Source organism: Cricetulus griseus (genome assembly GCF_003668045.3).
Source record: "Cricetulus griseus strain 17A/GY chromosome 1 unlocalized genomic scaffold, alternate assembly CriGri-PICRH-1.0 chr1_0, whole genome shotgun sequence".
Taxonomy (NCBI): domain Eukaryota; kingdom Metazoa; phylum Chordata; class Mammalia; order Rodentia; family Cricetidae; genus Cricetulus; species Cricetulus griseus.
This window is the reverse complement of record NW_023276806.1, coordinates 7755656-7771041: the sequence shown is the minus strand read 5'-3', so window position 1 is coordinate 7771041 and position 15386 is coordinate 7755656. Positions and strand designations below refer to the sequence as shown.

General features: G+C 38.1%; 1 protein-coding gene across 2 annotated transcripts in view; it reads left to right on the top strand.

The window, feature by feature from the left end:
• Adgrl4 (adhesion G protein-coupled receptor L4) overlaps positions 1-15105 on the top strand; it is a 91367-nt gene extending 76262 nt beyond the window's left edge. For both annotated transcript variants that reach the window (XM_027395958.2, XM_035451939.1), the window contains 3 exons: positions 11085-11176; positions 12880-13048; positions 13467-15105. In XM_027395958.2, coding sequence (XP_027251759.1) covers positions 11085-11176; positions 12880-13048; positions 13467-13529 — 324 coding nt within the window. In that variant the 3' untranslated portion in view covers positions 13530-15105. The remainder of the gene's footprint in view (positions 1-11084; positions 11177-12879; positions 13049-13466) is intronic.
• The last annotated feature ends 281 nt before the right edge of the window (positions 15106-15386 follow it).

The window sequence follows — 15386 nt, the reverse complement described above, 5'->3', positions numbered from 1 at the left end:
TTCAAAGCCAGAATCTCTGCCTACATTTCTCTGCTGAGGCTTCCTCTTTCTTGCTTTCTCTTCTCTAGACTTCTTCTGTCATAAAGGCTTACCTTATGAGATGGAACCTAATGGTACCAATGAAGGTCATCTCCTCATTCGAGAGTCTACAAACTTCATTCTACCTGAAGCATCATGTGTGTGTGTGTGTGTGTGTGTGTGTGTGTGTGTGTGTGTGTGTGTGTGTGTGTGTGTGTGTGTGTGTGTGCATTCCATACTCACAGATATAGGACTACAGTATGAGAAATCTTGGGAAGACATTCTGTTTATCACATACCCCAGGTTTTCTGATAAGTGTATGATTTACAGATTAACTGAGGCATTTTCAGAGATCATTCCAAGCAGGGAAGACAATAAGCAAAAAATTGAATAGAAGACAAGACCACAACCCTTTGATTCTAATTTTGTTAATACACAATTAATGGAGCATACTGTATTTGTTCTTAAACTGAATTGCTTCATTATTTAGAAGGTGGTCTATGGTTTGGAAAGGAATAAATGCTTCACATGGACATTCAGAAGTCAAATAGAAACCTGCTGTTTATTCAAGACAGAAGCATGTTTGTCTGGTGCCAGTTAATTTAAAGGTATTAAAACTTTTTGAAAGGACATGTAAGTTGTAATCATGACACAGTCGTAAGTGAACCTGATTTTGTTTGATATAATGAAAAATTAAAATGTGAGTCTAAAAGTTCTGCAAAAGAAATTTTCCCATTTTTTCCTGTGAGAACTGACATCAGCATATAAATGGCTTTATCAATTATTGAGAAAGGACTAAGAAAAGAAAAATGACTGACTTCGATGCTACATTTTGAACTGTGGTTTTGAAGCCCTTTGGTTGAGGGATTCTGAAGGTTCAAGTCCTTCAGAGTTCTCTCTTGCTCTCTTGTTTGGTCATCTGTTTAAATTTCTTTTTAGGAAAAAAATTTGAAAGGGTAACAAGACTGCTTAAAGTGTTTTTTTTAAATAGACTGTCAAACAGAATATGCATCTGAAGCATTGAAATAGTGATGCTAAAAGTAGATCAATGTGTAGACAAACACCACTTACAAGGGCAAATGATGCTAAATTCAAACTAACACTTTGTCTTTAGTGTTAATTGTTCATAAGATTGATTACACACATAGTTTCCTTTATTCTCCTGTGTTTCAACACACAGCAATAAACCCTAGGGTTATTTTCATTTGCCATCTAGGATTTGTGTCCTGTTTATTTCTATATACATATACTGGATTCTGGGATAGGAGTCTACAACTAGTTTAAAATTTATGGCAAAGGCTCAACAATGAATGTCCATGTATAAGTCCTTAGCTCCTGTACATTTATGAAACTAACATTCAGGTATAAGTGACAAAGGAATCACAACTGACAAAATTTGAAATATGTCTAAAATCCACATATGAGTGAGCAAATACCATGTTTGCCCCTTTGTGATTAGGTTACCTCACGCAGAATGGTTTCTTATAGTTCCATCAATTTTCCTGCAAATTTCAAGATTCCATTGCTTTTTTCTGCTGAGTAGTACTAGTACTCCATTGTGTAAATATACCACATTTTCTCTATCCATTCTTCAGATGAGGGGCATCTAGGTTGCTTCCAGGTTCTGGCTATTACAAATATTGCTACTATGAACATTGTTGAACAGATGTCCTTGTTGTAGGAATGTGCTTCTTTTGGGTATATGCCTAAGAGTGGAATTGCTGGATCTTGTGGTAGACTGATTCCCATTTTCCTGAGGAGTCGCCATGCTGATTTCCAAAGTGGCTGTACAAGTTGGCACTACCACCAGCAATGGAGGAGTGTTCCCCTTTCTCCACACCCTCTCCAGCATAAACTATCATTGGTGTTTTTGATTTTAGCCATTCTAACAGGAGTAAGATGGTGTCTCAGAGTTGTTTTGATTGGCATTTCCCTGATGGCTAAGGATGTTGAATACTGTCTTTATGTGCCTTTCAGCCATTTTAGATTCCTCTATTGAGAATTGTCTATTTAGTTCTGTACCCCACTTTTTAATTGGATTGTTTGGTGTTTTGGAGACTTGCTTCTTGAGTTCTTTGTGTATTTTGGAGATCAGCCCTCTGTCAGATGTGAGGTTGGTGAATATCTTTTCCCAGTCTGTAGGCTGCCTTTTTGTCTTGTTGACGGTGTCTTTAGTCTTATAGAAGCTTCTCAATTTCAGGAGGTCCCATTTATGGACTGTTGATCTCAGTGTCTGTGCTAATTGGTGTAATGTTCAAGAATCGGTCTCCTGTACCAATTAATTCAAGGGTATTTCCTAATTTGTCTTTTAATAGGTTCAGTGTGGCTGGATTTATGTTGAGGTCTTTGATCCATTTGTTCTTAAGTTTTGTGCATGGCAATAGACATGTCTATTAGACATGTAATATCTAAGTCTTATACATTCCAGCATCCAGTTATGCCAGCACCATTTGTTGAAGCTGCTTTCTTTATTTCATTGTATAAATTTAGCTTCTTTGTCAAAAAATCAAGTGTTCGTAGGTGTGTGAGTTAATATGGGGGTTTTCAACTCTATTCCATTGATCTACCTGTCTATTTTTGTGCCAATACCAAGCTGTTTTCAGGACTATAGCTCTGTAATAGAGCTTGAAGTCAGGGATGGTGATGCCTCCAGAAGTTCCTTTATTGTACAAAGTTGTTTTGGCTATCCTGGGTCTTTTGTTTTTCCATAAAATGTTGAGAATTGTTCTTACAAGGTCTGTGAAGAACTGTGTTGGGATTTTGATGGGGATTGCATTGAATCTGTAGATTGCTTTGGGCAAGATTGCCATTTTTAGTATGTTGATCCTACCTATCCAAGAACATGGGAGATCCTTCCATTTTCTATTATCTTCTTTAATTTCTTTCTTTAGAGACTCAAAATTCTTATGGTACAGGTCTTTCACTTTTTTGGTTAGTGTTATCCCAAGGTATTTTATGCTGTTTTTGGCAATTATAAAGAGTTATGTTTCTCTGATTTCTTTCTCTACTAATGTATCATCTGCATATAGTAAGGCTACTGATTTTTTTAGTTAATCTTGTATCCTGCCAGTTTGCTGAAGGTGTTTTTGGGTTTTTCGGGTCACTTATGTAGACTATCATATCACCTGCAAATAGTTAAAGTTTGAATTCTTCCTTTCTGATTTGTATCCCCTTGGTCTCCTTTTGTTCTCTTATTGCTCTAGCTAGAACTTCAAGGACGATATTGAAGAGGTATGGAGAGAGTGGACAGCCTTTTCTTGTCCACGATTTTAGAGGAATTGCATTGAGTTTCTCTCCATTTAATTTGATGTTGGCTGTATATTGCTTTTATTATGTTAAGGTATGTTCCTGTTATCCCTGATCTCTCCAAGACCTTTATAGTGAAGGGATGTTGGATTTTGTCAAAGGCTTTTTCAGCATCTAGTGAGATTGAAAGACCCCCGTGGAGGTACTTTCGTAGAAGGAGACCCGTACCCAAGAATCAGCGAGACCACGAACTTGGATGCAAATAGCAAGAGGCTTTATTGGATACACGGGTACCCGGGGCGACTTAGCTTCTGTGAGGCCAAGCGCGCCGAGCCAAGGGAGAGGGGTCCTTATATAGCAAAAAGCACAAGCGAGAAGCAGGGATTCTATTGGATAATTCAAATGAGGCGCAGTACAGAGCTATTCCCATTGGTCAATGTAAATGAGGTGCTACACAGGGTTATTCAAATGAGGCGAAGTACAGAGTCATTTCTATTGGACGGTTCAAGTGAGGCACAGAGCCATTCCAGACCAGCATATTCTCAAGGTCTGGTGTCTGGTACAACAGACTCAATTCCCCCCCTCCGCGTCCAGATGGCTGACCTTGGGACTGAGTGTTCCCCATCGGGCGGGGGCGCGGGGGCAGGGCCCCAGGCCGGCCCACCTGGTGCTCGCCCTCGGGCCTCCTCTCGGGCTCCTTGCTCGGCCCCAGCCCCGGGGCGCGGTGCCAGGTGGGCGGGCAGGGGGCACGGGGACCCCGCCGGGGTGGACCAGCTTTGGAGGGAACCGGCGGCCGGACGTGCGGCGGTGGGGGTGGAGATCGGGGAGGCGCAGGAGCGAGGCATCCTCTGCGCACCCCATCAGCTGCTGACCGGAGGAGGAGGCAAACTTAAGAGCTAAGGGGCAGGGGTCTTTCAAGATGATCATGTGGTTTTTTCCTGAGTCTGTTTATATGGTGGATTACATTGATGGATTTTCGTATGTTGAACCATTCTAGCATCCTTGGGATGAAGCCTACTTGGTTTCTTTGATATGTTCTTGGATTCGATTTGCCAGTATTTTATTGAGTATTTTTGCATCAATGTTCATGAGGGATATTGGTCTGTAGTTCTCTTTCTTAGTTGTGTCTTTGTGTGACTTGGTTATCAAGGTTATTGAAGCCTAGTAAAAAAGAGTTTGACAATGACCCTTCTGCTTCAATTGTGTGGAATACTTTGAGGAGAATTGGTGTTAGCTGTTCCTTGAATTTCTAGTAGAATTCTGCACTGAAGCCATCTGGTCCTGGGCTTTTTTTTAGTTGGGAGACTTCTGATGACTGCTACTATTTCATTAGAGGCTATCGGTCTATTCAAGTTGCCTATCTGTTCTTGATTTAATTTTGGTAAGTGAAATCTGTCCAGAAAATTGTCCATTTCCTTTAGATTTTTGAACTTCGAGGAATACAGGTTTTCAAAGTATGACATGATGATTCTCTGGATTTCCTCTCTGTCTGTTGATATGTCCCCCTGATTCTGATTCATTCCTGATTTTATTAACTTCTATGTTCACTCTCTGCTGTTTTGTAAGTTTGAATAAAGGTTTGTCTATCTGGTTGATCATCTCAAAGAACCAACTCTTTGTTTAATTGATTCTTTGTATTGTTCTCCTAGTTTCCACTTTACCGATTTCAGCCTTCAATTTGATTATTTCCTGGTGTCTACTCCTCTGGAGTGTATTGGCTTCTTTGTGTTCTAGAGCTTTCAGTTGTGCTGTTAATTCTCTAGTGTGATTATTCTCCTGTTTCTTCATGTGGGCATTTAGTGCTATGAACTTTCCTCTTAGCACTGCTTTCAAAGTGTCCCATAAGTTTGGGTGTGTTATGACTGCATTCTCATTGAATTCTAGGAAACCTTTAATTTCATTTTTTATTTCTTCCTCAACCCAGGAATTGTGCAATTGTGTGTTACTTAATTTCCATGAGTTTATAAGTTTCTGCAATTTGTGTTGTTGTTGAATTCTAACTTTAAAGCATTGTGGTCTGATAAGATACAGGGGGTTATTTTAATTTTTTTGTACCTGTTGAGGTTTGCTATGTTGCCAAGTATGTGGTCAATTTCAGTGAAGGTTCCATTTGGTGTTGAGAAGAAGGTATATTCTTTTGTATTTGGATAGAATGTTCTATAGATGTCTGTTAAAACCAACTGGGCCATAACTTCTATTAGTTCCTTTGTTTCTTTTTTAAGTTTCTGTCTGGTGTTCCTGCCCAGTGGTGATAGTGGGGTGTTGAAGTCTCCCACTATCAGTGTGTGCTGTTTTATGTGTGATTTGAGTTTTGGTAATGTTTATTTTAAAACATGGATGCCTTTGTATTTGGGGCATAAATGTTCAGAAGTGAGACTTCAACTTGATGGATTTCTCCTGTGATGAGTAGGAAGTGACCTCCTTCATCTCTTTTGATTGATTTTAGTTTAAAGTCCAATTTGTTGGATATTAGGATTGCCACCAGGCTTGTTTCTTGGGTCCATTTGATTGGAAAATCTTTTCCCAACCTTTAATTCTTAGGTTCCATCTGTCTTTGAAGTTGAGGTGTGTTTTTTATATGCAGCAGAAGGATGGATTCTGTCCTCTTATCCATTCTGCTAACCTGTGTCTTTTTATCTGCAAGACCATTAGTATTGATGGATATTAATGACCATTGATTGTTCATTCTTGTTTGTTTTGGATTTGGTGGTGGTGGTGAAATTATGTGTGGGTTTCCATCCCTTTTTTCTTTTGGCTGTTGGTAAAGTGGGGTTATCTATTGCCTATATTTTTCTCGTTGTAGTTAACTTCCTTGGGTTGCAGTTTTCCTTCCAGAACTTTCTATAGGGCTGCATTGGTGAATGTGTATTGTTGAATCTGGTTTTGTCATGGAATATCTTGTTTTCTCCATCTATATTAATTGAAAGCTTTGCTGGGTATAGTAATCTAAGCTGGTATCCATGGTCTCTTAGTGTAGGTAGAATATCTATCCAGAACCTTCTGGCTTTTAGAGTTTCCATTGAAAAGTCATTGTAATTCTGGTAGGTTTGTCTTTATATGTTATTTAACCTTTTTTTTCTTTGCTGCTCTTAATATTTTCTCTTTATTCTGAATGTTTGGGGTTTTGATTATTATGTGGTGAGGAGACCTTGTTTTGGTCCAGTCTATTTGGTATTCTGTAGGCTTCTTGTACTTTCATTGGCATGTCTTTCTTTAGGCTGGGAAAGTTTTCTTCTATGATTTTGTTGAATATGTTTTCTGTGCCTTTGAGCTGGATTTCTTCACCTTCTATACTTATTATTCTTAGATTTGGTCTTTTCACAGTATCCCATATTTCCTGGATATTTTGTGTTAGGGATTTGTTGGACTTAAGATTTTCTTTGGTTGATGAGTCTATTTCTCCTAGTGTATCTTCAACCCCTGGGATTCTCTCTTCCATCTCTTGTATTCTGTTGGTTATGCTTGCATCTGTAGGTCCTGATCGTTAATTCAGCTTTTCTATTTCCAGCATTCCATCAGATTTGCTTTCTTTATTGTCTCAATTTTAATTTTTAGGTCTTGAAGTGTTTCCTTGAAAGATTTGTTGATATCTTGTATTTTTTGGTTTGTTTTTTTCTTCCATTTCTTTAAGGGGTTTTCTCATGTCCTCTTTGAGGCCCTCTAACATTTACATAAAGATGTTTTAAGGTCATTCTCTTCTGCTTCATTTGCATTTTGATGTTCTTGTCTTGCTGGTGTATGGTCCCTAGTCTCTGGTGGTGTCATATTGGTTTTTCTGTTGTTGAATGTGCTTTTACATTGTCCTCTTCTCATCCTTTCTTCTGGTGGGTGTAGCAGGAGGCTCTTCCTCTCCTGGTGGGTGTGGGACCAAGGTTCCCTTCTGGTGCAAACGGTTCCAATACTCTGATGTCTGTCCTCTTCTCCTGGGCTGGTGGATGGAGGCTGGACTGTTACCGGTGCCTTGGCATTCTCTGGGTGTGCTGGAGCCCGCCCACTGGCCATGTTTGGATCCAGTGAGCAGACCTCTGGCATCAGGTGTCCCTGGTAGGGCAGGGCCACAATGTATTCTTATAAAATATTTTCCCATTCCATGTAAACTGCAGAGATTAAACTTTACTTCCTTCCCTACAGACATAAAGTCATATGCCTTTGGACACCTTTAAATGATATTGACTGTTTGTATATGGTTTATGAACCAATACATAGTCATTTAAAGAAATATATATCCTTAGGAGCAAAAAAAATTATTGTACAAGTAATGTTAAGGACCAAATGCAGGCTTTGCCCCTGGGGTTAAGCCGCTGCACCTTATGACCCAATGTAATGTTGAAACAGTAAACTTGAATAACTGAAGAAAAATAAAAGTTATTTAAGAACACTATTACTCTAACTAGAATTATTATTTTAAAAAAACATTTTAATTTTACCTGAAATTTTACCTTCACATTTCACATTATACCTGCAATAATATATATATATAAAGTGCTTGAAAGCTAAGGTAAGAGGATCTGGCCTGGTTGCAAAGTGCAACTCTGGCTCAAAACAAAATAAAATCTGTGGCAAAGGGGGAGAAAAATTGTCCTTTTCTATTTCAGCCATGTGGGATATGTGACATCACTGTTTCAGATATTCCTTTACACTGTGTGAAGAAGATGTGTCACTATGATTGGTTTAATAAAGACCTGAATTGCCAATAACTCAACAGGAACAGGTTAGGTGGGACTTCTGAGGACAGACAGGTCTCAGGGAAGAGAAAAGGCAGAGTCAACCCCCAGACACAGAGGCAGCGAGACATGCAGGAGAGGCAGAAGCCATGAGTCACATGGTAACACATAAATGAATAGAGATGGGTTCATTTCTGTTATGAGATCTAGTGGGACAAGCCTCAGCTACAGGCTGACCTTTTATTAATAGTAAGTCTCTAAGTCCTGTTTTGTGAGCTAGTGCCCCAAAGAAAACTCTGACTACAGTCACCTGTATCTCATAAGGATTATTCCTCCATAGTACATCTTTCTTTCTCCCTCCTCCTTTGGTCCTCTAGTGAACTATAACCTCTGTCCAAGCTGTAACTTACAGTCAGTTTGTGGGTTGATAGGCATCTTAAGGTTACCTATTTACTTTCTCTTCTCTTCTCTTCTCTTCTCTTCTCTTCTCTTCTCTTCTCTTCTCTTCTCTTTGTAGAATCCATGACAACTAAAGATCCTGTCAGTTTTATTCATGAATTTGTATGTACCAAACTCTCACTGGTGTCTGGCACTGGATAATTCAGACCCTTGAGAAGATTCCTAAAATAAATAGAAGAAATTTAGCACCCAGACATTTGTGCTATCAACACATAGAAATAAAACATTTGAAGTGTTCATGACACTTTTGGTGAACTTCTCTGTGATTACTATAGCTTTTGGTAAAGCTATCTGAAACATTTTTCTTTACGTTTGAAGAAATTTGAGCTTATGGTATAAGAATTAACCCCTCGTGTGTCCTGTGCCTGGCACCACTTCTTTTTGTTGTTGTTTCCTTCCTCCTCCTCCTTCTTCTCCTCTTTATCTTTCTTTTTATCATTTCCCCTATTTTACAGAAAAATGTGTTTTCCAGTTCTGGATTTCCTCAAAGGAAAGGTCTGTCTTCCTCCTCTCTGACTTATCATGAAAGAGAAAGTGCAAATGTGAAGAGTGCTTCAGAGTTCCTGAAAATCAGGTTTACAAAGAACAGGAGTAAAAGAAACATCAGCCCATAGTTTAAGTAACCTATTCATGTAAAGAAAAATCAATGGATCTAGAATAGATTCTCTATCATTTACTTCACCTTATAGCCCTTTCTTTGTGGACAACAATAGTTCACTACAAATATATCATTAAATGATTTGAAGAGTTTCAAAGCAGTTGTGACATAAATCATTTATATGAACCAATTGGGAAACACTTTTATTACATAAAAATATATGCATGTATTTATGACATTCACCATAGTAGTTTCTAATTTTATGCAAAACTATGGTTTTTAAAAGGCATAAAAAGTTACATATTCATTTTATAACTATTAAATCATGTTTATTAAATATTATTAAATTGACATTTCAGTTCATTATTTGAACATCGAAATAGGGTGAAACTGTCAAGTAAATCAATTTAAAAATACTTTATCTTGCCTCTGCAATTGCTAAGGTCTTTTAATGGAAGTGTTACTGTAATTGGAATTAATTAATCATATAATTACAAGTAATGAATAGTTGGAAGCAAAAAGAAATGACTAGAACCCTTATTCCTTTAAGATTTCATCTCAAAGACCTTTCAATGGGTAAGTGGCAATATGAAATTGTCTGACCCATTTCTTTATACATATTTTAATAAAAATTACTCAACTGATTTCTGAGAAAGTCTGCAAAACTCCTTAGGATACAGGAGATGTAGCTCAATGATGGAATACTCTTCTAGTGTGTGCAAGGTTCTAGGCTCCATCTACAGCATCACCAACAACATAAAGAAATCACCTCTTGCTGGGTGGTGGCGGCACACCTTTAATCCCAGCACTCAGGAGGCAGAAGCAGGTGGATCTCTGTGAGTTCGAGACCAGCCCAGTCTACAGAGCGAGTTCCAGGACAGGCTCCAAAGCTACACAGAGAAACCCTGTCTCAAAAAATCAAGAAAGAAGAAGAAGAAGAAGAAGAAGAAGGAGAAGGAGAAGGAGAAGGAGAAGGAGAAGGAGAAGGAGAAGGAGAAGGAGAAGGAGAAGGAGAAGGAGAAGGAGAAGAAGAAGAGAAAGAAACCAAGAAAGAAAGATAGAAATCACCTCCCTAGAATAGGGGAAAGCCTCCTATAACTCTAAGCTTCTAAATTATTAATATAAGAGTTACCTAAAATTACGATATAGCATTTGGCACTATCATTTAAAAATGCATTTAAAAAAATCTATTTAGACTACCATACATCCAGAAAATATTAATGTATTAACCACATATATAATAGTTAATACTTTGTTTTTCGTGTATTTGTATTAATATAGATTACATTTATCATTTGAAAATTGCATGTCTGCCTTGTAGGATCTCATAAACAACGGAAAATAGGGCTGGGAAACAGTTCAGTGGTTAAGGGCTGTGGTGGCTCTTTCAGAGAATCCTGATTCATTTTCTAGCACCCTCATGGTAACTCCCAACAGTTAGCTTCCCTGGGTACTGCATGTGTGTGATGCAATGCCACAGAAGCAGGGCAAACACTCCTAAGGATAAAATAAAATAAATACACTTTTAAAACCCCGGGAAAGAAGAAGAAAATGAGTATTGTACTTAGCAAGTACAAAGTACAAATGTAAGAACAGTCTAGTAGGAAAATTTATTCTCAACCAACCTTTTTCATGTATGGATATTTTAAATAGCATCTGAAGTTAGGCACAAGGAAAATAAATCTTATGATCATGTCAAGACAGCTAGATGAACCAATGTAAATGAAGTACATTCGAGAACTTTTAGCAGTAGGGGTCTGGTGTTTTGATGAGTTACTAATTTCCTGTGAATTATTCCCAAATAAATTCCCAAATGATTGTGGGAATTATCTCCCCAACTTCTTTTCAAAGAAACAGTGAACAAAATGGCACTTACACTGCCCCAATGTGTACTGACACAGTTCCTCAACACCATCAAAATCTACCAGGAGCCTTATTCACCCATGTCTGCAAGTGTATGTTCACATACACAGAGGTGTGTGTCACAAGAGTCCTTGGGATATCTGTTACTGAAAACTTTAGTGCTTGTTCATTGCATTTAGGTAAGTAAGAGTGTACTATGATAATGATCCCTTTTTAACATTAATGCATCTCCCCAGGTTAATCTCTTGGCTTTTGGAGTTATCATATACAAAGTTTTTCGCCACACTGCTGGGTTGAAACCAGAAGTTAGTTGCTATGAGAACATAAGGTATGTGGTACTTAAAGTTTCTTTAAAAGTTTTAGCAACATGTCTTTCTTTCCTTCTTTCTCTCTCTTTCTTTCTTTCTTCCTTCCTTCCTTCCTTCCTTTGTCTCTTTCTCTCTTTCCTTCTTGTGATTCTGGGGCTATAACAGACTCAGTCCCAGGGCATTTCATGTGGTAGGCAAGTGTTCAAACACTCTGCAACACTCTCAGTCCCTTAATCACCCAAACAACAAATAATCTGAGAGAGTATGTTTTTCAAAGACTTAGTTTTTTTTTTCACCATACTTAAAATGTGCAATAGAAAAAAAAACATTTAATAAAATTATAAACATCACAGATTAAATGGTAAGTGAATCCATCTTTTAAAATGTACTCTCATTTGAAAGAGAAAAGATGATAATTGTTCTAAGCTAAAAATAGATCTTAATGACTGTCTTTTGTAAGACATTTCTCAGAGCTTGGCAAATCTTTCTTCTGATTCAGAGTTTGTGTGTTGCTGAGATTTTTCCTTTAACTCTCTCTCTCTCTAAGACCAATCTATTAAGACCTTGAAAATGCTTTGTTCAGGAGAAGCTGGAGTAGGGGTGGGAAGCACCTGCTGCTCATGTTGCTTGGGAACAGTCCTGCGTCCTGCAGTTCCGCTACCTAGAGAATGATTCATAGTTGGGATTTAGCAACTGTTTGAGTGATTATCTTCTTTCAGTTCTCAACAGTACAAGGTTCATGTGGTGTCCTGACTTCAATAAAGTTCAAAATGGTGCATATTCTGAGGTGCCTTGCTAGCAGGCCTGCAGCAATGCAGCATTGGCTGTCCAGATTTGAATGAGAGTAAGACAGGAAGAATCAGTTGCTTCTTTTCTTTCCTTTCCTTTTTCTTTTATATTTTTGCTTTTTGTTTGTTTGTTTTAATTTTCATCCTTCCAAGACAGGATTTCCTTAGGTAACTCTGGCTGTCCTGAAACTCAATCTGGAGACCAGGTTGGCCTTGAACTCACAGAGATCCACCTGCCTCTGCCTCCCAGGTGTTGGGATTAAAGCCACGATCACGTGGCACCTAGCAGCTTCATTTTCAAGGTCATGCCCCCAGCGAAAAAGATTTAATATTGTTTTACCTGAAGTCACTGACAGTTGATTGAAAATATCAGTTGCTTAATACTTGTATGTGTATTTCAATTAAATTTTAAGACACTGGCATTCTGACATGGATTTATTTGAGGTTACTTCCTTGCAAATGCAGCAACAGTGACAAAATTAAAAATTTGTTTTCTATACTTTCATCACTACTGAGCTTAAACACAATCCAGAAGCCACTTTAGATGACATTAAGTACCAGCTGAAGCATGTCCACACAGGGTACTCTTCAAGGACGACTGTCACCATGGATGGGAAATCAAAGCCTGCATATTGAAGTATGCCAGTTTAAAATGTTTTAAAATTAAGATTCCTTCAAAAATGGTACATTTTAATAACGAGGCCTTAATTTTGGAAGCAGATTCCAGCTTGATCAGGAAGATGCTGGCCCTAAAGTCTGTCACATCAAACCACAGGCCAGCTGCCATCATCTAAGTCATTTAGGACCTTTCTGCTCATAAAATACTTACTTCATGAATCCTTAGAAAAACCAGAGCATATGTGGGATATGTATGGCACCTGGGCATTACACGGGCTCTCATGGGTTCTAACTGAAGCTCTTCCAACACACTCCAGGTCTTGTGCCAGAGGTGCCCTGGCCCTCCTCTTCCTTCTGGGTACCACCTGGATCTTTGGGGTTCTCCATGTGGCACACGCTTCTGTGGTGACTGCATATCTCTTCACAGTCAGCAATGCCTTCCAAGGGATGTTCATTTTCTTGTTCCTATGTGTTTTATCTAGAAAGGTAAGTAGTCCAAAAATTTTGGTCAAAACTAAATTCTCTTCATGTAGCAGGCTACCCAAAGTGATAGAAAATTTTAGCCTTAAAGATTTGTGATCTCTACCTTTTATTGCCTAATTGTAGCCCATTTTAAATATGCAACAATGATTAATGTAATTTTTAGTTTAAAATACCAGGATATAGCTGTGCATATCTAAATATGCCTTGCAAAAAAACCTTGTCATTACATACGTATAATATAATATAATATAATATAATATAATAGGTGCTATATAGTTTATAGTCATTTGAATATATTCTTATATTCATCCAAACGGTAATAAGACTTGAGTAAAGTAAATATGGCCATTTATTTTAACTAGAAGGTAATAGTATGAAATTGTCTTAATGATAATTTTTTTTTCTTTTCTCTTTCATCAAGATTCAAGAAGAATACTATAGATTGTTCAAAAATGTCCCCTGTTGTTTTGGCTGTTTAAGGTAAACAAAGAAAATTCCTGATAATTAGAGCTGCAGTGAAGTGGAAACTCCAAGATTCAGATAACCTGTGTGTAAAAGTCACCTGTCCCTTCGTTGTTAGTAACTAATTACAAATTTGTGTTTCTGTTCATCATCATAAAGGATGTAGTTAACGGGAGATAAGATTAAGCACTAGAGAGCTACGGTGTGTTTTCCTACAGAACATAGTTACATATGTCAAAAATAGCACTGCACATATTTGGGAAGTAATTGGTTTCTCTGGAGTGATATCACTGTGCCCAAGGAAAGATTTCTTCCTAACAGAAGAAATATATGAATGTCCTGAAGGAAACCACCGGCTTGATATCTTTGTGACTCATGTTGCCTTTCAAACGAGTCCCCTACCACCTTAGTAATGAGTTCCGTTGCAGAAAGGGGAACATAGGAGAATTGGAGAGGCAGAATATAAAGCAGCGAAGAAGGCCTCTCTGACAAGGAATTGTCAACGCAATAAACTTGGCTTTCTCAAAATTTGATGAGAAAATTTCAAGACAAATAATGAAAAAAAAATACATCCTAGCAGTTTGGGAATTGGTCTGAGCTTAAAAGAGTCAGACCTAAATTTGCCATACCCATGCTCTTTTTTATCCTAAAAAGTAAACAAAGAAAAATACCTACAAATGAAAGATACAGGATGTTTGTTCTTACACTAACAGATTTGACTGTAAAATGCTTTTATTCTTCAGACTGGGACTTCAAATATACAATCAGTAAAACACAAAGTTGTCAAATTATAATACTGTTTATGTCTTTAGTGTAAAAATAGAGTGTGAAGCATTTTGTCTACAGTATTTTACTGTTGTGAAAATTATCTTTTCATATTAGAGCAATGTACTTGAATACTTCATTGTTTTTAATCTTACAAATAGTATAACTCACGTTGCAGCAATTCCTTTTAATTGGAGGTTTGTAAATTTAAAGTATTCATAAAGTGAATTGTAATTTTTTCTGATCAGAAACAATGCACTATTAAAGCATAGTTTATAGCGAAGATGTCCATGAGTACTGTAGGAGATTCGCAGTAATCTATTTTCAGACTGTTTCCTACGACCTACCAAAGTCGACTTGTTTAAATGTATGGCTTTCAGCTATTGTCTTACTCAAATGAAGAGCAGACTTTTTTCAGAAATGAGTCATTGTTCAGTACCTTCCTGAGAATGTGATTTACAGGACACCGTGACTTTAATTCCTGTGACCGTTGGGTGAAGCCTGACATATCCTCCCCATCAAATAAAATATCAGCTTGGCGAGGCAGTCCCACCACTGCTTGGCTGGGCTGTGCTCCCGAGAAGATCACTCATCTGCTAAGAAGGACTTCGCATTTCATTTCATCTCCCCGTTTCTTACAAGCTTAATCGGTGAGCCAAGACTGCCGTTGTCATCCCAGGATAACACTGTAGAAATGGGATATCAAACACTAACCTGTTCAACCAATGGACACAGAGCTATCCCATGTGGTAGACGGAATAGCCATCCCCAAATATCGATCCACTACTCTTCAGAACCTGTGACTATGGTGGATGGTGAGGAGAATGGGGAAGTGAGCTGGCAGTCAGATCCACTCTGCTCTGCTTGGCTTGGCTCAGGTAGGCTCGGCTCAGCTGGGCTCTGTCTTGGCTCGGCTCCACTCAGCTGCCCGTGGTAGTCAGTATGAGGGTGCTGTTATTTCAGTCTGGGTCACCCATTTTGGACCTCCTTTTTCCAGAGCTGCCGGGAAATAAAATTCTATTATGGAAGCCACTAAATTTATGCTCTTTTATTTATTTGATTTCATTACATTGCATTTTATTTTTTGAGGTAGCTATAGGGAACTAAAACTGGA